Source organism: Phacochoerus africanus, chromosome 4 (assembly GCF_016906955.1).
Source record: "Phacochoerus africanus isolate WHEZ1 chromosome 4, ROS_Pafr_v1, whole genome shotgun sequence".
NCBI classification, from domain to species: domain Eukaryota; kingdom Metazoa; phylum Chordata; class Mammalia; order Artiodactyla; family Suidae; genus Phacochoerus; species Phacochoerus africanus.
In genome coordinates, this window is record NC_062547.1 from 58,990,071 (window position 1) to 59,011,996 (window position 21,926).

Consider the following 21,926-nt stretch of genomic DNA (forward strand, 5'->3'; position numbering starts at 1 on the left):
TATATATACAAAAATATTAAAATATAAAAATCAACTAATACCTATAATCTTATCCAGTAAAATTTCTCCTCTTTCCCCTTTTCCAGTTTCTTTCATTTCTTCCATGTGAACACTCTGGCTCCAAACAATACTGAAATGGAGCAGGACTTTATGGTTCTACCCACCAATGTCCTATGCCCACATTTTGTCTGTAGAAAAACATTAACAAAAGAATAAGTTTAGCCAGAGAAGTGAGAAAATGCAGAAACAAAGGAAAACAGTCAAATAAGACCAAATAATAATAGTATAGCCATTGGATAAAGTCAAGGACCTTAGGTTCTTTCTCAAGAGCTATAGACAATATTCTGAGCCATGTCCATTGAGCTGTTTTGTAGATGCTGAAACCCCCACCATATGGAAGAAGTTAACTACATGATGACCAGTCTGTATTCATGACACAAGGTGCCACAATTCTGAGAACTGGCTTCAGAGAAATGGGGAGAAACTGACCCTGGAACTAAAAATTAACTGTACTTAAAACATTCAAGATGACGTTGATCAGAAGCCATGACCAGTTTCAAGATGACTTTCAGAGCTTACTGTGCTTCTGCATGTAGCCCCTCCCACCATCTCTATACCTCTGAAACTCCCCTTTAAACCTCTTGCCCACTGACTGTCAGTGGGAAGAGTCGACCTTTGGGCTTGAGCTGCCCCACTCTCTTCCCCCTCCCCCCTGGCCAGTTGCCAACCTTCCTTCCACCAAACTTGTCTCTTTATTGCTCTAGAGTGAGGAGCAGCCAGGTACACTTTCAGTAACAACATGAATATATTTTTATTCATTTGCTCAATCCTAAAACACACACAAATGAGGTTTAGAATTTCTTTAAAAAAAAAAAGAAAAGAAAATCATATCCATATAAGTACACATACATGTCTACATAGGGAAATATATTTCTTTGCCCCTTTTCTGTTTCACCAAGGCTTTTACAGCCTTTGCTGACATTTTGTCAGGGAACACTGAGGTTGGTGTATTTTTTCCGCTCTAGAGGAAGCGGAAGAGCAAAGCATTGGCTGTTATGCAGGAAGCTTCTCAGGACCCAAGCCTATAGCCATGAGAGTGCCTCACCATAGGCACAGGGAAGAATGTGCGGGCCCTTAGGATTGTAACCAGTTGTCACTGGACTCTCTAACTGGCAATGGGCAGATGGTGAGTGGATCTGGGTGTTTGCTGCCATCGTGGGCTCTAGGCCTAAAATATGCACAGAGTGTCTCGCTGAAGGTGTCAGTGAAGGTGAAGATGTGGGAGCCATCGGTCACGTTGAAGAAGGAAAGCTTTCCTGCATCACAGTCCAGAAAGATGCCCACGCACCGGGGTGGCACGTTCACGGTGAGCGCCACGCGGTGCGGGTCCAGAACAAAGTACTCGCAACCATTCCACAGCCCCATCACCCAGTAGCCATTGGCAGGGCTCAAGAGCACCGGACCTGAGCACTGCACCTTTGCCAGGCACACACCTAGGAACCAACGGCTGCGGTGGCCCACATGCACTTCCCAGTAGTGGCGGCCAGCAGAGAAGCGCTGCTGGCTCAGAACGCATGTCTGCTCCAGGAACTGCTGATGGTGGCCAGCCGCCGAGTCTGGTGCCATCCTGCGGGAGGACACGCGCTTGCCATCTTCTGAGACCTCCAGGCTGGGGTGGGCAGACCCAGGATCCAGGGTCACCTCCACTGCACAGAGGCACAGCGTTAGTGCCTGTGTAGCACAGTTCTGCCCCCAGGTACCCACCCGGTCCCCTCCCCTGACAGGCAAACCTATAGTTCTCTCTTTGGAGCAATCTGTAGAATAGTCACCCCCTCTCCTGGAATACCCCCTCTCCCCACTATGATACTGAAGGGGCATATAAGTCACTCCTTAGCTTTTGAAAGTGATAAGAGGAGTTCCATTTCATTCTTGAACCAGAAGGTTCCTGAATTCCATGATGCCTTGCAGAGCAGAGATGGAAATGCAATAGGTTTGGGGGATGGAGGCAGGCTGACTTTCCCCAACATCTGGTCAATGAGGAACTCAGGGCTGGTTCTGTTCCCAGTTGGTCTCTCCACTCTGTGTGACTTTAACATCACCAGTGAGCTCTGAGCCTCAGTTTTACAGCAATATTAGGATTTTAAGACTGAAGGAGATCTCTGAGATCATCTAGTCCATGACCCTGTACTCTGGCACCCTACCCCCGCAGAAAGCACACCCATTTGGTGGATGAGAATCCTGAGGATTCCTGTTAGATGATCTGGGAGGTTACTTACAAACTCTCTATACTCTTCTGTAGACAAGCCCTAGTAGCAGCCTTTTTCTTGGGAAATAAACCTAGCAAACCCCAGAAAGCTATGTATGTTGGGGAGCACGTGTGTGTGCACAAACATGTGCATGTCTGAGTGCATGCAAGCATGTACATGTACAGTCATATGTTGTGTGTGTGTCTGTGTGAAGGCTTCATACTTGGCTCCTGGGCAGGCCCTACCTCTAATCTCAGATCTGGATTCCTCCCTTTTGATTAAAATCCAGCCAACCTAATTCACAAGACACAGTTCCTCAGCTTCAGTTACCTGCATATTGTTGGGCTGCTCTCCACTCTGAAACCAAATAGAAAGGGAAAAGAGGATCAGAGATCTGATTCAATAACTCTGGAACCTTGAGGAAGGTTTAAGATTCATGATATAGGCTTCCAAACCAAATAATCTCATTCCCACCACGGTAGCTGGTTTGGATCCAAACTGGCCTGGTTCCACCATAGCATCTTCCTGGGAATTTGGGATCGGATTAGGGGGCTGGTGTCAGTGCTGGGTTATACCAAAGCTGTGTGCAGGCTGAGTTTGTACTGGGAAAGGTGGGATGACAGACACACAAGCAAAGAGAACAAATAAAACTGGGATACCTTGAAGGACGGAAACAAGGCCTCACTTTCTGACTGGCTTAGATCCCAAGAGGCCAAGCAGAGCTCAGCTCCTGTCCTAAGATGTCCTCAAGACAATCTGTGTTGTCCTTTTTCTTAACATGAGCCATTCTGTGTGGATTTCTGTTTTGTTTCATCTTGCATTTTACAATAGAGATCACCAAAGTCAAAAAATGCAAAAGCAACAGAAGATGTTTTCAGAGCTCCATAAATTTACAGCAAAGCCTTTCAAAACATATTTTGCACCAATAACCAGTAGAACTTTAAAAATACGCAGTTCTTAGAAATTGGCACAGCATTGTAAATCAACCGTACTTTAATAAAAAAAAAATATATAGTTCTTACATAGAGTAACTCAATTCTATAAAGATGTCAGTTCTCCCTAAATTTGCCTTTAAATTAAAAGCAACCCCATGTAAAACTACTTTTGGATCTTTTAGGAACTTCACAAATTTATCCTAAAATTTGTACATTAAAATGGAAGAGGAAATGGAGGCGAGCTTGTACTTTCAGGAACTTTAAAAGCCATAGCAGTAAAAACAACGAAGTAAGGTGGCCAAAAGACAAACCCATTAAGACATGGAGACTGAATATGCACTAAAGGTGATACCCACATCAATGGGGAAATAACAGATGATGTAGTAGATAGCATTGGGAAAACTGACTCTTTATATGGAGAAAAATTACTGGATTTTCACCTAACACCACATAAAATGGTGAATTTCAGGTGGACTAAAAACCTATGCATAATACATATAAAGTGAATAGAAGAACACATAAGAGAATATCTTCGTGACCTAAATGTGAGGAACATCTTTGACAAACATTCAAAAACACAGGCCATAAGGTAAAAATGTGATGATTAGATTTTATCAAAATAAATTTTCTTTTTAATAAGGGGCACTATTGGATAAAGCAAATAGCAGGTGACACAAGAGAAGGAATTCGTAATGTAAGAGTGAGGAGTTAATATCCTATATATCATATTACATAAAATAATAATAATATCACATGAGGGGATGACTACAAACCAAAAGACTCCATTCCCCAGCACTGACACCAGCTCCCTCCTACGAACCAATAAGAAAAAGTGATGCCATATGAAAAACTGGCAAAGAACATCAACTATCAATTTTCAGAAGAGAAAGCTCATAAATCTAGCTAGCATATAAGAAGATGCTTAAACTTCTTAGTGTTCAGAACAGTACAAACCAAAAGAATAATTACTCATCCTCATTTGACTGCCAAACAGAAATCTGGCTCTCATGGGATATAGGCTCATGGAGGCTTCATGCACTGCTGGTGCAGGATGATGGCACTACCTTCACAGGATCCTTTTATCCCACTTAGTGACATATCCCCCATGGGCCAGCAATTCCCCTCTTAGGTAAACATTCCAGAGAGCTCTCCACATAGGGCCAGGGGCAGTATGTTTGAGGCTATTCATTCAGCATTGTTTGTGGTGATGTGATGTTAGAAACAGGCTAGATGTCTACTCCAGCAAAGTGGCTGGCTAAGATGGAGTGCTCTGCAGCAAGTGGATACAGACCAGATTTAAATGGATATTAAAACACAATGATAAGTGAGAAAAGCAAGGAGCAGCATGAGACTGTAAATATCATTAAGTGCATGTGCACAAAACAGAAATTCACATTTTGCAAGAACACATACCAAATAAAGATACACAGACTGTTCACTTTCTGGGAAAAATGAAGGAAGGGTACAGGGAGAAATAGCTACATACAAGGTAACATGTCCACTCTAGAACCATGAATGAGAATTTTTGAGGGTGGGCACCAGGAATCCAGGTGATTCTGAGAATGTGCAATTACAACTGGCACCAATGATTTACCGTATGCTTATACCTCAGGACAATATAAAAATGAACATAATAGTAAAACTCAAATATAATGTACACCAGGTGACACAGATTAATACATGTGTGTAGCTGTGGAGTTAACCAGGATGAAGTGTAGCTGGTTAGTCAGAGTAGGTGACTGGGATGCTGAGATGTAAAGTGAACAGTGGAAAGAAAATAGACTTAACTCACCAGCCTGGCCTTCAGCTCTTCTCCAGTCTAAAGCAACCAAAGAAAAACAGAATTAGAATACCAGGTCCCTGCAGATTCCCTGCTCACATATCAAATTTTGTACCCACCCCTGATTCTCTCCCCTTTCTTCTTCCACCCACATAGCCATCAGAGTTCCAGTCTGGCCATCATACCTGGTTGAGAGATGAGAAGAACATACCTGGATAACCAGATGCTAAAAGGTGGACAAGAAGAAATATTTATAAGAGGGGTCACGTACCTAGCTCCACTTGAAGCTTCCCTGGAAACAGAACACATGAAGAAAACATCAGCCTTTGGATGGGAGAACCACTTTCCCAAGGAATTAGGCCACTAAGAAGAGGTTTCGTAGTCTTAAACCACTGCTCACCCCCAAACCCCATCCTAGCTGGAGCATCACCCATCTGCAGGATTCTTACACCACATCCTAGTCTTTGCTCTAAGGCAGAAATATACATAGGGCTGGGAAGAGAAAATAGGTATTGATACTGAGGAGCCTCTTTCAAGGGCTTAAGAGGCTACTGCTCAATTGCCCTGAAATTACAAGCTTTTCCAGCGGAGGAAGTAATGTGTAAGTTCTCTTCTCTTCCTTTGGATTCACTCTTCCCTCCGCCCCCCGTGCTTTCAAGGTGCTAACTTCCTCTGGGGAGAAAATTAGATTTGATAAATTACTTTCACTTTGGTGCAAATTAAGGATGCCTTCCTTCTCAGTGACATTTGCATTCAAAAGAGAAGGATATCCCAGGAAGATGAACCAAAAGGAGTAGACTTTTAATGGTGGAATTGTAACTGAATGGTATAACTCGCAGGAGAGGGCCTGGCAGAGTCTAACCAGAGGGTCTTAGGTCAGACTTCCTTAGCAGGTGCACAAGTCCGTTTGGGAGGGGAAAAGCACAAAGCTCAGATGGATGGATTTAGAATTAGATCACTGTCATCCATCGCTCTCCAAAGGAGGCCTAGTATCACTGAACCCCTGCTTCCACTGTGCACTGTATTACTCCTCCCTAGCCCATGGCCAGTACTGTGGGCATGGCCCCGAGAACTTACCCAGCTCTGCTCTGAGTTTCCCTGGAGAAAAAAAAAAGAAGAAAAGAGGAAAATCTCAATTGATCATGAGGCCTCATTCCTCCAAAGTGCAGACCTGGAACACCGTTTGCTCTGGAGAACCAGTCTGAGCTAAACGCAGAGGGAAAGCGGGCTCCAACGCAGGAGAATTGGCAGAAAATCTCCGCCACATTCCCTCTCTGCCCTGCTTCCAAGCCTCCCGGAAGTGACATACTTGTCTTCTTGACCCAGCACCCTTACTTCTGCTAGTCATAGATGTGGGTGAAGAGCATGTCTTTCACCTTGCTTACCTTTGTCCTTCTCTGCCTGCTTCTTCAATTTTTCTGAAAAGGAAGAAAGAAGGGGAGCGGACATGAGTGTGCACGCTGCCACTGGGCAGGATGGCCACTCCACGCTGCCCTCCTACAGCCACCTGCACCACTTTCCTCTTGAGCAAAGCTAGCTCCAGGAGAGCAGCTCCAGGACTGCTTGGTACCTTGGGATCTCCGTTGCTTCTGAAATATGTACAGCACCAGTTTCAAGAGAAGAGCCAGGAGGAGCAGCAGTCCCACCAGAGTCCCGAGGAAAGCTCTCTTCCAGGGAGAGGTTCTGGGTAAAAACACATCTGGAAAACATCCCACATGGAGTTGACTCAATTTAGTCTTCACTAAGCACTAAGTGACAAGACTAGTCTGGACTCTGTGTCCCAGATAACCTTCCAAGTGACTGGGTGGTCCTTCCTGGGCCCCACCATAGCCATCTGTAAAATGAGAGCCACTGTCAGACACCCTTGAAAGGTAACATCTGAGGAACAGTGGGGGACTTGAACTTGGCTAGGGTAAAGAGGAAAATACTGCAAACAGACTATGAAAGGAAGGGGTTGATGGGCCCTGCCCAGTCCTCCAGCTTAGAACTTCTGTGACCATGGCTCTGACCTCCCTCTACTTCTTCCTACTCTTGCTTTACGTCTGAAGGATATGAGAATCCAAGGTGTTGACATATGAAACCCAGTGAATAATTGCTGTCTACTGCCTGATGATTCCACGTGTCATCTCCCACTTCTTGCAAACACTTGGCTTCTACTTCTTATCACACCTTTGGAAGAAACATTACAAAGCCCTGTGGGGCTGACTCGCAGTTCCCCTCTTCATTCTCCAGGCCCCCTAGGGAGGATCTGCTCTGAGGTAGGATATGGCACAAGGGCAGTGGTCAGACAGTAAAGGAAAATGTGAACAAATGGAGTAGCTCTTTAGAAACTACTGTAACAATTTAATAGAATAATTATAAGAAATTGGTGCTTTTATCCCAGTGGTCTTTATTTTTTTTAATTTTTTTTTATCATGGTAAAACATACCTAACATAAAATTTTAAGCTTAAGGTTCAGTGACATTAAGAACATTAACATTGTTGTGCAACCATCACCGCCAGAACTTTTTAAATTTTCCTAAACTGAGACTCTGTACCCACTAAATACTAGCTTCCCATTCCCCTCACCTCCAGCCCCTGGTAACTTCTATTCTATTTTCTCTCTCTATGAATTGACTATTCTGGGTACCTTATAGAGAGAGAAATTATGCAATATTTGTCCTTTTGTATCTGGCTTATTTCACTTAGTAAAAGGTGTTCTTTTGGTGTTTAATTTTACTTTTCTAGCAGTGAATTCTTAGTGTCTTGGTCAAAAGTATTGTGCCACAAAGAATTGGTCCTTCACCACAGATGGTTTTTGAAGCATTGACCTAGAGGTTAAAGAGCTCAGAGTCCTATGCCTCCCTGACCTGTAGTCTCCACCTTGTCTCTCTGTTCTAGCCTCTCCCACATCCTTTCAGCTCCTCCAATAGCTACACACATTTCCACCTCAGGACCTTTGCACTTGCTGTTTCCTCTACCTAAATGGCCTCTACCTGAATGGACTCCCTGCAGATAACCACGTGATTCATACCTTTTGTCAAGGATAAACCCAAATTTAAAAATTGGATTTCCTCTGGTGCAAAGAGATGCCCCTTTCCCTTCTCTTAGAGTACTTCCTTTAGAAAATTTGTAAATTCTTTCTGTATCCCTTTGAGATATATATGAATCTTTTTGAGAGTTAAGTAACCTTCTTGCCATATTTACAACCCAGGGATGTTTTTCTTAGGCGCTCATAGCCATCTTTTTGAAATTGAAAGATCAAGGAGAAAGTGCCCTTATCCTCACACCCTCTGTTAGTTTTATATAGGCACCTGGCCCCAAGTCGTAACTTCATGTTGGTCATAGAGATAAGAGATAGTGTATTTCTCCTTTGGATAAAGACAATTAACTAAACTTTGTTACAAGTTACCTAATTACCAAGGTGAATTTTAGGTGAACTATGTGTAACATACACACGGTATTGTTAGGTCCTCTTACCTGAGGACAAGTTATCACTTATCAGGGTGAGATTTCTTTCCGTTATGATAATATAACGATTGATTTGGACCAATGTGAAACATGGCCCATAGGTAGGTTAATCCTCAAGACTTAAAAAAATTAGAACCACGAACATTAAATCCTTTAGTGGGTGCCTCATAACAAAATCTTGCTCCTAGAAAGTGGCCTCACTTTCAACTCATTGCCTAGTGGTCTTTTTCCCTGATCCACTACTTTCAAATCCATACATCCCCCAACCTGCCTTAGCTCTCTTCCCTGACTCATGTTTCTCTGGCTCACCTAACACTTTCTAATGTGTGCTCTAATTTAACCCTATGTGTGTCTGTTTCCCCCACTGGAATATGAACCTGAGGTTGGGGAATATTGTGGGTGTTCAATAAATACTGTTCGAGGGATTGAAATTAGGAACACATGGGTTCTCATGATGACCTCTAATAAGTAGAGTTTCTAGATTTCAGTGCATGGGCTTTGGTTCATTATGTTGGCTTTTGGAGCCCTCTCCCAATTACTATTTGTCACTTGTACTCTTAGTAAGCTCCTGATATCATTGCTGACTTTTTAGGTATCAGGTTCAGCCTACCCCATACACAGCCAGGACCCAGTGCCACTGTGTTCTAATAGATGATCTTTGGGATAATAGACATGGAGGACCTGAAGACTAGGAAGATAAGGGTGAGCTGTCATCCACCAACCTGCTATCTGGACCGCAAACTCTTTCTTCTGGCCCAGAAGTGGGTTCTGGATGGAGCAAGACACATTGCTCTGGGTGCCCCCTTGGATGACCACAGATGTTTCCAAACTGAATAGGCTTTGGGCATCCTGGATGATGTCTTCAGTCTCCGGAGGCAAGCATCGTCCATGATGGTCTCTCCACTGAGCCAGCGGCATGGGGTACCAGCCACTGGAGCTGCACCTTAGCTGAATGCCTCCCTCTTTGAAGCCCTCAAGGGAGATGTGAGGGTCTGAGCCCATCCCTGGGAGAGGCAGGAGAGGTGAGAAAGATCAGGCACCTTCCCAGAAGTTGTATGCAAAGTCCATGCCACCATTCATTATTTGCAGTCACCATAAGGCATCATGACAGTGACTGCTCTTAACACACTTGCAGTCCTCCACATACAGACTATAAATGATAGTCTAAATCATTAGTGGTATTTGGGGACCATACAAACTCTGACAGGCATTTGAAAATATGGAGAGGGCCATTTGTCCAAGAAAGACTACTGGTAGATGGTCATATAATACAAGGGACAGCCCCCTTAGAATTAATAATCATCCCACTCCAAATTTCAATAGATCGTCTTTTCTCTCTCTTGAGTCCCACCAGAGCTCAAGTGCCTTTGTTATATATCCTTCTTTATCTCTCTATCTAAGTAGAGATACCTTTATATTTTGAATGTACAAAACATTTTATGGTTTAAATGTTAATATTGTAAAAAAAAAAGTATATAAAAAAGCCCCAGATTTTCTCCATCCTTTCCATCCCACTGTACCCTCTCTTCTAAGTACCAATTTTGTTAGCTTCTGGTTTATCCTACCTGTGTTTCTTTTTTTCCCCTCCTTTCTTACACAAAAGTTGATATGCTATTGAGCTTCTTTTGCATCTTGCTTTTTTCTCTTAAAAACATCCTAGAAATCACTCCACATCAGCTTAGAGCTCTTCCTCATTTTTTTCAGGTGCATAGTGTGATGGACCATACTTAGCACCTATGCTTGGATGTTTAAGCAGTTTTCATAGTTGTACAATAAAAATGCCATAAAAATTTATTTATACATATGCCTGTTTCATTTTAGAGCTGTGGATGATGTGTCTTCAGGGTTAGCTCCAAGAGGTGGGATTTTGGTTCAAAAGGTAAATACACAGACAGTTCTATTAGCTATTGCCAGCACCCCCTGCACTGAAGCTTCACAACATTGAATTCCATCAACAAGCTAGGAGGGGTCTTGCTCCCCAACACCTCTACCAAGAATGTGTGGTCCAACATTGAATTTTTCCAACTTGATAGGTTAAAAAATTGTATTTCTGTAGCTTTAATTTACTTTTTTATCACTATGAGTAAAAGTAATCATCTTCTCATATAGTTAAGGGCCATTTGAGTATCTTTTTTTGTGAGCATTTCTTTAGTTCATTTTCTAATGAATCTTTCCTTCTAATCTTTTTTTAATTAGATATATGTTCTCTTTCTCTGTGCTTCTCTATCTACTCTTGAGCTCTGTCCAAATGTACCCTTTTCTCCTTTCTGCTGGGGCTTGACTAGGTCACATACCTACTACCTCCAGCTCCCAGGTTGCTTCCCCAGAGAAGTCACTGGAGAGGAAGCGGCACCCATAAGGACCCTCATCAGCAGGGATGACGCTGTAGAGATGCAGGGTCACGCTGCCATCAGCGATATCATCCTTGACCAGTTCAGTCCTGTTCTGGAACTGTTTCATCTGCTGATCGTAGAGTTCCTGCCCCTCCTGGTACAGGTGCACCACATCCGAGGCTTGGCTCCGGAACCAGCGGATCTCCATGTCCTCAGCATCCCGGTAGGATGACAGGTGGCACAGAAATTCCACCTCATCCCCAATGTGAGCCAGGATGGAGTCCCCAGGGCCTACCACACTAACCTCTAGAAAGAGAACCCAATGGCCAAAATCAGCTCTCCTCAAATGCACTTGTTGCAGCTCAAAAATCTATAGTAAACCATTCAAATGACAAAGGTGAGACACTCTACAGGAACTGGTCCAGTTTCTTGAACAAGTAATTGCCATGAAAAAGCTGACTGTGCTACATTAAAAAACATACAAGGAACATTATAACCAGATACAAATTGTGGTGCTGGACTGGTAACTGGTTTGAACCAATCAGCTGCCAATATTATTTTGGGGACAGTTATGTAAATATGGCCAGGGCATTACATGAAATGGAATCTTTGGCAAAAAAAAAAAAAAAGGATTTCAAAACCATACGTATACTATGCTCTTATTTGATTAAAAATGGTGTATTTGCACAAATGCACAGAATAAAAGATCTGAGAAGAAATAGATGAAATTGGGGCTTTGGGGTGTTTTGTTTTTGTGTGTGTGTGTGTGTGTGTGTGTTTAGGGCCACACCCACAGCATATGGAGGTTCCCAGGCTAGGGGTCTAATCGGAGCTGCAACTGCCAGCCTACACCACCAGCAACACCAGGTCCAAGCTGCATCTGTGACCTATACCACAGTTCATGGCAACACTGGACCCTTAACCCCTGAGCAAGGCCAGGGATTGAACCTGCAACCTCATGGTTCCTAGTCGGATTTGTTTCCTCTGTGCCGCAATGGGAACTCCTAGACCAAATTGTTGATGGAGATAATTAGTACATGGTGGGAATAGATGTTTTCTCACTTTCCTTTGTCTGATTTTCTAGTATTTTATAATGTACATGTAATACTTTTGTAATAACAAAGGATATTAAAATAATCTATGGGGGCTCCTTGCTTCATGGGTTTTCCTAAGTAAGACCAAATCCTGCCTTCAAGATTATTATTCCTCAGGATCTTTTATTTGATCATATTCTTCATGGGTGTCTCTATATGATTACTCTCCTCCCTGTTTTCTACCATTTCCATGAGAGTTTCTATTCCTGCTGCAATGCCTTTCTACCTGGCATGTATTCATTCTTCTCTCTGGTTTCTATGCACCTCTTTTTCTTCTTTCAAAGCTCAGCCCAAATTCTTCCTTTATAAATCCCTTCCATCCCTTCCTACCAGTTTCCCTCTCCAGGTTCTCTCCAGCTGTCACTGCCCCCACACCTAAAGCCTGACCCTCTTCCTAGGCACACCCTGCCTCAATTTACTCTTCATCTGTTATCTTCCTAGATAATGTGCTTCCTGCAAATTTCTACTGAAATAATGCTCCTATCTACTTCCCTCCTTGGATTTCCAGGGGGAAAAAAATGGGCCTCTTAGCTGTGCTCCCAAATAAGGAGCTGTGCTCCTTGTTTCTCTTGCAGCTCTGGTTTCACTGCTGGACAGCTGTCTATGTCATGGCCACTGTCCTCCCCTAAATTGCTTGAGGATCTGGGCTATGCCTAGTCACCTTGGTATTCCTGGTTTCCAGCTCAGGGAATCAGGGAAGTACATTTGCCTGAGTTTACACTCTCTGTTAGTTGATTCTTTCTTGAGAAATGGTAAGACCAGGATCCTTCCTGCCCTTCAAAAGCTAAGGCTTGTATGCAAGAGTGCAGTTAAAAATATTTTCCTGCTGGTTCAGCCTGAGAATTTCCTGGCCCCCTTCTGTTCTACTGTCTGCCATGCTTGTGAGCTGTAGGGTTGTGGACGGCTGGCTGGTTGGTTCTGGAGTACTGTGGGGCTGGTAGGTGCTCAGAGGCAGTGGCTTTTTAAAAACTGAAATGGAAATTTTGCATTTTAGCCCCTCGCACAGCTTGGTATGAGGCTACAAAATCTCAGCCCTGGGATCACCTGCTGGAAGGGTGGATGGAAGCTGAGGTGTTCACATCCTGGCTGTCTGGACTGCAGATTATACATGTTACCTGAGTGCAGCTCCCCATACTGAAGGAGAAGGAGAAGGTGAGTGAGGAAGAAGAGACTGCTGGGCAGAGAGTCCTGGGAGACTGGAAAATCCACCATTTTTCCTCAGCAGTAAGGGCCACCTGGCGAGAGACACAAAGAGTTACTGGAGTGACTCAGGAGAGACGAAACTTCATGCATCAGGCCTGACTTTTGCCATTGTCTCAATTATTTTTTTGTCTGGTTCTTATCAGCTCCAGTGCCTGGCTTCTTTTCAATCATAGCCAGATGTGAGATTTGCTTCTAAATTTAACAGGCAAAACTGCTCATGATGTTGTTGGCCTTACTTGGGTTCACAGAGCCGAGAGAACAAGGCTGAAGTGTCCCAAAGGAAGGAGCTTTGAGCTTTGCATTGTTTAGAGTCAGAAATAGAGCCATGCATTGTGTGAGGGCTCAGCTAGGATTTAGTGACTTTTCCCAAACAAAGGGAAACCTATAAGGACTCCCAGGTGCATTTTCCTTCTCTGCACGACCTTGTTCCCAGTTCCCTTTGTTCTGGAACATCAGGTCCACAAAACAGAGGAACAAACACAGAGTTCTAATCTTTCTGAAGTGGGATGCATGCCTGACTGCCTTTTAACTGCAGCCACATTTAGGGCACCTTCTTCTATCCCTGAGACCTTAGACGCAGCTCCCAGGAGGTCAGCTGGTGACGGATCCTGAGTCAATAGCATTTTTGAAGCCACAGAGAAGAGGCTGTCCCATCTAGTCCTCTGCATACCCCATCTGTGGCCCAGGATACCTAGCCCCAGCACAAGCAACACCTGATCTCACTTCTGATCCCTTTTGGGATCTACCATGATGCCTCACACTCTGAGTGCCAGTGAGCCTGGGCAGCAGGTATATCTTGGAATATATACAAGCCTCTCCACTTTTCTCCTCTATTTAGTTGTGGGACTTTAGAGAGATTATGTAACTTGCTGAATCTTAATTTCTTTGCCTGAACAATGAAAGAAACCAATCCAACTCAGGGTTGTTAAGCCTCCCATGGGTGGACTGGGTGCTCGCTAAATAAAAGTCAGCTCTTCCCTCTGCTTTCACCTTCCCAACATCTGCTCTCTGCTCTCCATCGACTTCCAGGGACTGCATCCCTCTCCTTTCACTCCATTATTGCACCCCCATGGCAGTTTCTATTCTCCAACCCCTCAGTCTCCCTTCTCCCCCCATCTACCACCCTACTCCACTGTTTGGTTTCCTTTTCCCACATACCTGAAAGGCAGCATGTGCCCCTGGGGCCCTGTAGCTACAGTCCAGTGCCAACCACACCATCAGCAATATCACCAGTGGGGTGCAGATGAAGTACCTTAAAAATTGCTGGTGTCCACAGAAGAGCAGTCTGAGGAGGTATGTGGATGAATTTATGGGGGAGAGGCTCCCTGAGTGACCTGTACTGGAAGGACCTTGGCTGACAGGACCAGTGGGAGGGAGGGGCGGTGGCCTGTGGGTCAAGTTGGTCATAAACTACGTACCCTGCCCCCCTGGAGCTCACATGCAGGTAAGCCAACAGAAGAGCGAGGTGGGGTGGCTCCATTCATGCTCAGATCAGAGTCCCTTTCACTGGGGACCTGGCTGTTTTAATAGCCAACAGCTATTGGAATCACTATTCACACAATAACCATCAGAACAGAGGCCTCTTTGACCAGTGTCCAGGCTCTGGCTGGACAGTCTGGTCTCTAGCCCTTTTGGCTAATGGCAGGAAAGTGTCTGTGACAGGCCCAGAAACTGGAAGCAAAGGACCCTAGATCAGGGACTTCTCACTGGCTTTGTGTTTTCTCTCTATTCTTCTGCTCCCTTTCCTCTTTTCCTCTGGACTCTTGACAGAGAATCCCATGGGGGTGAAGCCAGGAGGGTATCAGCACCAGTTAACACCTTCCAAAATAAGAGGGGCTCAGAGACTGTTTATTGATCCATTTGGATCAGCTGGACTCCGAGAAATTAATCAAGACGCGTTAAGTGGTAACTTGAGTGTTCTGAGGCAGCAGTGGGGCATTATACAGGCCCACAGCTGGGGGTAGTGGCTCCTCACAGCAGGAGAATGTGACCCAATATTCCCAGGCAGGGGGAGCTGGCCACCTGCAAGTCAATATGTTCCAGATGCTGGAATGACTCTCAGGATGGTAGTTCTCTATTGTGATACATTCATGTGATTTCGGTCACTGAGTCTGCAAAGGAAGTTCACTCTCACATACGGGTATCCACAGTAATAAAAACTAATATGAATTGAGTGCTTACTATTTACCAAGCACTTACCTATATCAGAAAGATTATTACTATTATGATAAGTCCAAATTTCAAACAAGGCAACTGAGGCACAGGGAGGCCAAGTGACTTGACCTGCACACACAGCTAGAAGGTGGTGGAGTGAGAGTTCCTCTCAAGCTCTGTACTTCTCTACAGATTCCTCACCAGCGATGTTGTATGCCAAGGCTGGATGTACCCTCAGTTCTCCTGTCCCCCAACCACTGACCCCTGTTAGGGACCATCTGGTCAAAGACTACAGTGCTCACCCTGACAGCATCTCATATGCACTGAAGAAGTGGCTTGAGTCACTAGATGTCAACCACAGGACCAACCAAGCAACAAATGAATAAAAATAGAAAAAATCCACTTCTGATAAAACAGCTTAAAACCAGAGTGTCCCCTCACACCTTGTCAACAGCATGTTCTCCAGCAGGAGGTAATGCCCTGGAGTCCCTTTGCTTCCAGCACTCAAGGACCTTCCTTGAAAGCCTTAATTGGAGGGAAACAGTCTGGCAATTTCCTGAAGTGACTTCAGAGGGGTCAAATGCCCCTTCCTGTTCTAAAGGGCATCCTTCTCCCCACTTTCTTCCTGCAGTTCATCTTCTCTAACATCCCTCTGCAGTTGCAAGACTCTGATCCCCCCAAAACATTTTCTGATTTCAGCTGTTCACACCACAGTATAAATGGATTTCAGATTCTTTTTCTGATGAGAAGGGTTTACTGGGGAACGGAGAGAGACCGGACACATTGCCTATTTGAGGAAGATGGAGGTACCAGTGAGGGGAAGGATGGCCATAAAGTGGGTCTCAGGCAAAAGTGAAGCTTTGCTGGTGGGGTACATACTTGGTACTCCCCAGGGAGGCTCTGAAGACGCAAGGGGAATAAGGGTCACACAACTGACACCAAAGAAATGCTGCTGAAATACTGCTATCCTTAGCCCAAGCCTACCTTCCTTCTTTCTTCTTCTCATTTTCTCTCTGGCTCCATTCCAACCCCATTCTTGCATTTCCAATTCCTGAAGAACACATGTTCTCTTGCTTCCCAGTCCTTCAGCTCTTAAGTCTCTCTTTAAAAATGATTATTTTGTTGTTGTTGTTTTGTTACTTTTTTAAGCTTGGGTTGTGTGTGCTTTGCCCTTTTCCTATTCCCCATGTCCTAAGCTATAAGCCCCCAGGGTTAGAGCTTTTGCAGTATTGCACCTCTCCCCTTCCCAAACCCACTGCAATGCTTTGCCCTCCACAAGCTGTCAATTAATGCTCATTGGCTTACTTTGGTGATTTCAACAGACACACAAGAGAGTTTCCACCCCCAGTCTCTAAGTGAAATGAATTGTCCCAAGGAGGGACTCTGAGAGAGGCTTCAAATAGCTTGAGGGGAAATGGGATGCATCAGAATCCTTCCCCTTCAGGTGGAGCTGCCTGAATGGGCATTCCCCCCTTGGTCACACTGACATCCCTATTCTGCAGTCAGGCTCAAGATATTAGACAGTACCAAACTATCTTGTGCTCTTTCCTAAGCCCTCATTTTCTGAATTCCATTTATGAAAGGTGGAGGTTTAGGCAGGCATTGAGAATGAGCCACATACCTGGCAGGCAGCAGTAAAGGGTCCAAAATGGCAGGTGAGTCCTGGTGATCTCAATTCTTCTGCAAAGCAGATAATTGTTATGAAGTTCCAGATGCTAAGGTCTGCAGACGTGGACCAGAAGCTCAGTTGAGGGGGGTGGGGGGCAGCTCATCTGTAACAGAATTACCCACTCACCTTCCACCTTAAGACAAGCAGTGCTTGCTCTGCCCTTTGCTATAAAACACCAAGATAGATAGAACAAAACGAGGAAGTCTCTGTCACATCCTGTCAGTGTGAGGAAAATTATGAATTGAATTTCCACGGAAAATGTTCTTCCAAGGTCTTAGGAGGGGAAAGGTATCTGGGAGTTTTGTAGAGACTGGAAACTAGAGAGGCTCAGAGCAGGGAGGAAGTGCTCCAGGGGCGGCCCAGGATCTCTGAGGCTCCAGGGAGTCAGGATGGCCACGCCTGGCTAGCCCCTCTCTCTTTACCATCACAGCAAAAGATACAAAGACTGGACAAGCATAACCACTAATTAAGAGTTAGGAAATGTCTGCTGCTTAACTCTTAACCAACTTTACATTCCTGTGCAAGGTAAAGACAATAAGAGAAATAGTATTGTAGGTAAAACCTGCAAGAGCTATTCATATACAATTTGGAAATACAATGTAGTGGTGTACCAGGATTTCTTCAATGGAGTAGAGCTCAAAAAAGAACTAACCACTACCCCCACTGCACCCCATTTTGACACATGCCACTGTGCAGCTGATATTAATGGGAGAGAAGCACAGTGGACCAAAGTGCCAGCCACTTGGCTGTATCCCCACACTGACATTCTTCCTAGGGAACAAACTAGAGCTGTGGCTTGGGGTAACTCAAGCACATGGAGGACTCCCAGAAGTGCCTTATGTTTGTGGAGGGATTTGAGTAGAGGTTAGGACTCTGCGTTAGTGGATGGAGGTGAAAACAGTGAGTTTGGGGACACCAACTTGAAAGTGGCTCTCCATATTCAGGCAGGCTAATGGATGCATCCCAGGCTTATGAATGCATAAAAACATCCCAGGACAGCAAAGGGGGTGAGCTCATTGTGGGTTCAGTTCCATGTGGCTAGGGAGATAGAAAAGAGCTCAGGGACAGAGTAAACATAACATTGGCACTGAATAAAGAACAGGATCAGGGAAATTATGGGGGCAAGGGGAGGGGGACAGATACTATGAGTGTAGGGATGTGGTTAACATGCCTAGGGCAGAAAAAGGCTATGAACTTGCCATGAGAGTTTATGAAACCTATCAGTGGAAGGGGAGGCTGGACAAAAATAGATGGGACTATAGTTCCCTAATATCCTAGTGGTTAAAGATCCAGCATTGTCACTGCTATGACCCTGGTCACTGATATGGCACAGGTTCAATCCCTGGCCCAGGAACTTCCAAATGTCCCAGGCATGGCCAAATATATATACACATACATACACACACAAATACAGAGGACCAAATTGCAAAGCATTTCTCATTCCACACAGGGGAAGTGGAAGATTGTCCTACTGGGCAGCCGAGAGCCATTTGGAAATTTAAAGGACCTGAAATGATTCAGGCTAGAGAAGAAAAATGGCAGTTGTACAGAGGAGCTTTTCACTAGACTTCCTTTGTCATCCTCCACACCACCTGGAAAGAGGTGAGAATGTCTCAGCAGAAATGTAAAGGTAGCAGAAAGAGTCAACTTCTGTGACTCCCAGATATGGCCCTGCTGGGACATGGGAAGGAGATGCCACCATCCACTGCCTGTACCTCATGGTGCATTCCCCAGCAGGGACAGAGCCCTGTGTGCCCATCCTATCTGCTGTATTGGTACTTCCATTCCAAGGCCTCAAGAAACCCATCAATGGCCATATCCAAAAAGAGGATGGGTGCTGGACTCATGGAATTTATAAAGTGAAAAGGGAAGTGTTAAATTTTCCAAGGGAGGAATGCACAAGGCCAGGTCAGAAAAGCAAGAGAAATTTATTAGGGCATCCGAAATGGAAGGGGTCAGATCAAGATGGAATCAGCAACAATTGTGAGGAGGCATTCTGCTTATAAAGGACTGGTGGGTGTAATGGGAACATTGCGTGGGGAATCAGTGCGGCAAAGGAGTAGTGTCTCCTCTCCATGTCTCATGTCTGGATAAGTGTTGCAACTGCCCTGTCAAGGGAAGGGATAGATGTAAGGAGGCACAGTATTCAATCCTGTGTCAATCATATCTCATGACCTACCTTCCATATGTTATCTTGTGTTGCTCAACCCAAACAATCACATCTGCCATCCTCCTGGGAACCTACTAGGAAGGAACTTCACCTGCCCTTGAACAGCGGGGAACCCACCTGAAACAGCCACTCCATTGTGTTCCTTAGACCACTTCTCCTTGGTGTATACCAGTCCTCACCACGAAATTGTCTGATAGCATTCGGGGGTTTGGGAGTAGGAGAACACCCCAGCACAATGGCCATTCTTACACATAACATGGGGAGATGGAACAAAAAATCATGCCAGACCCACAAGTAAATTAATTAATCTGTCTCTTCTCCTAAGGAAAGACAACAAAAGAAATATCAGTAAGAGCAGCTTAAGATAAATCTGTGAGCAGATGTGGGCTTGGTGGAGGTGGAGATCACATTTTCTGCTGAGTTTGAAATATGTAAAATGCTTTCCCTCATCTTCAAAGGCCATGCAGGACTCCACTTTTTAGTGCTCATCCTAGCTTTTCCAACCTCCTCTCTTTTTATTCTTAACTCCTAATTTTCACCAGCCAAGCACCTCCAGCAGTCACTTCTACCCCTGTGCTTTTCCTATCCACCTCTTCTCTCTGCCAATCTCTTTCCCCAGGTTCCTGCTCAAAACATCTTCTTCCAATGTCTTCATGGATAAACTCCACCTCTCTCTGTATACACACTTCTTTCTTTTTTTTCTTCAAGCTGTCCCATGTAGTTTGAACTTGTATAAATGTACTTGGAGCCACATTTGCAAATGTCTCTATGTGACTGTATTTTCTTTTCCTCTATAATTTGGGCTCCTGGTATTCATGACCAAATCTCCTTGATCCTTGGCATAGTCTTGGGTGCCTGCAGAGATCCCTCCTTACAAAGAATGCTAGCCAATAACATAGGTTGACACACAAAAGCAAGACAGTCACTAAGAGAGATATTTGCTCTGCACGGCTCAAGGGCAGAAAGATTTGCTAGCTTCTCACCAACCTTCCCCCAGCCCAAAGCATGGGCCCCTAACCTTTCCCCATTACATACCTTATTTTTTTTTTTTTCTAGGAAACTCAGAATGTCCTGTGCCTGACAGCTGGCAGGGTGCCCACCATTGTGATTTTGCTACACACATGCATTGAAAGAAAGGAAGAAGCACACAACTTGAGCAGGGTCCCTGGGGAGGTAAGGGGCTGCAGAGGCTACACATACTATTCCACTGCCCAAGCACCAGTCTTCAAGGTGAACAGGCATTTCTGGAGTGATGTGAAAAGTTTTGCCCAAAGGCGTCTGGATTGATCAATCTCACCTCATAGAAATTCCTTTGTAGTAAAGAGACAGTATCAATGAAGTCCTACTGTACAGCACAGGGAACTACATCCAGTCTCTTGGGATAGAGCTTGATGGAAGATAATATAAGAAAGGCAATGTGTATACAGACACCCATGAGGGCAGTAGGTGGTCCCTTCCCAAATTTGAAAACAAGAATCAAGCTGTTTTGAGTTAACTGCCTAAGGGTAAAAAAGGGCAGGAGGAAATATCATTCAGAGTAGTTCTTTAGTGACTACTGAAATGTTTATCCAGTACTGGGTTGCAGGCGGGGAGGAGGTGGCTGGGAGGTGGGAAAGCTGAGGATGGATTTGGATGGCCAGCTGAGGCCCTTTCCTCTGCATGTGAGCTGGTTTCCTCAATAACAATAGCTGGAGAAACATACCAACTCCTGAGCAGACCCCAGGAGAGAAAACGGAGGAGGAAAGGAAGAGACTGGAGAGGTAAGATCCCCCACAGAATGTAGGAGACAGAACATATTAGAGCTTACCTCTCTCAAACCCCTCATTACACAATCCAGAATTCAAGCTGCCAAGTGTAAGTGATTCTACCAGCCTAATACAGAAACAGAGTTTCTGTGACACCACATGCCTGGGGAAGTAGACACGCTACAGCCTGGGCGCAATTCTAAGAATCATCCCCAAATGGTCATGGGCACGGTATCTTTGTTCAGACGTGGCTCTGAAGCCTTCAAGGAATGTGTCACATCATCCCACTCTCATTGCTCTGTGTACCATTTCCATCTTGTCTGTCTTGCTTTTGATGTGCAGAAATTCATTGTTGCACACAAAAAATCCACATTGTATGCATTCTGTGCATTTTTATAATTATTTCCTGAGAATAGAAGAGGATTTCTGGATGACAGGGAACATGCAATTAAGGTTTTGATGACTACCCTAAAAAATGTGCCTATTGGTACTTTTAACAGCAGAGTATAATGGTGCCCATTTCTGTGCATATTTTTAATAAATACATGTCTCTTGCACTTTGCTAAACTGTTTTATTTTATTTTATTTTATTTTTACTTTTTAGGGCCACACCTGAGGCATATGGAAGTTCCTGGGCTTGGGGTCGAATTGGAGCTACAGCTGCTAGCCTATACCCCAGCCACGGTAATTCGGGATCCCAGCTGCATCTGTGACCTACACAACAGCTCACTGCAATGTCAGATCCCTGACCCACTGAGCGAGTCCAGGGATTGAACCTGTATCCTCATGGATACTAGTCAGATTCATTTCCACTGTGACTAAAATTTATATTAGGTGCCTTCTCCTATCTGTAGTTCATGTTTATGGTCTACTTTTCTTTCAAGTCTGTGAGTTGTCTGTCTTATCTTATTAATACTGGATTGTTTACCTTTTCGTATCAGTTTGTAAGTTCTTTAGATATTTTGGATATTGACAGGAATTTTTTTACTCATCATTTGTGTTTTAACTTTATGGCATCTTTCAGCTTAAGAGAGAAGTAAAATTTTAATGTATATAAATAGGCCACTAATTTATAGCTTCTGAGGTCTATTTCATGTTTTGGTTTGAAGTAAGATTGTAAATGATAAACACATGGTATCTAGTGTTT

The 21,926-nt window shown here is 44.3% G+C and overlaps 1 protein-coding gene across 2 annotated transcripts; it reads right to left on the reverse strand.

Annotated features, from left to right (window-relative positions):
• Positions 1–786: 786 nt before the first annotated feature.
• Positions 787–17,180, reverse strand: BTNL9 (butyrophilin like 9). Of its 2 annotated transcripts, XM_047776399.1 has the most exons (12): positions 16,991–17,180; positions 16,817–16,875; positions 12,954–13,073; positions 10,706–11,050; positions 9,134–9,415; positions 6,532–6,660; positions 6,347–6,379; positions 6,039–6,059; positions 5,233–5,253; positions 4,974–5,000; positions 2,577–2,603; positions 787–1,706 (listed from the first exon to the last, which is right to left on the reverse strand). In XM_047776399.1, the coding sequence occupies exons 3-12, from the start codon at positions 13,048–13,050 to the stop codon at positions 1,135–1,137; spliced, it is 1,554 nt and encodes a 517-aa protein (XP_047632355.1). In that variant the 5' UTR covers positions 13,051–13,073; positions 16,817–16,875; positions 16,991–17,180; the 3' UTR covers positions 787–1,134. The 2 variants fall into 2 exon arrangements, with proteins under 2 accessions (XP_047632355.1, XP_047632356.1); XM_047776400.1 differs by lacking the exon at positions 10,706–11,050 and having other exon boundaries at positions 896–1,706; positions 16,817–17,180.
• Between the last annotated feature and the right edge of the window lie 4,746 nt (positions 17,181–21,926).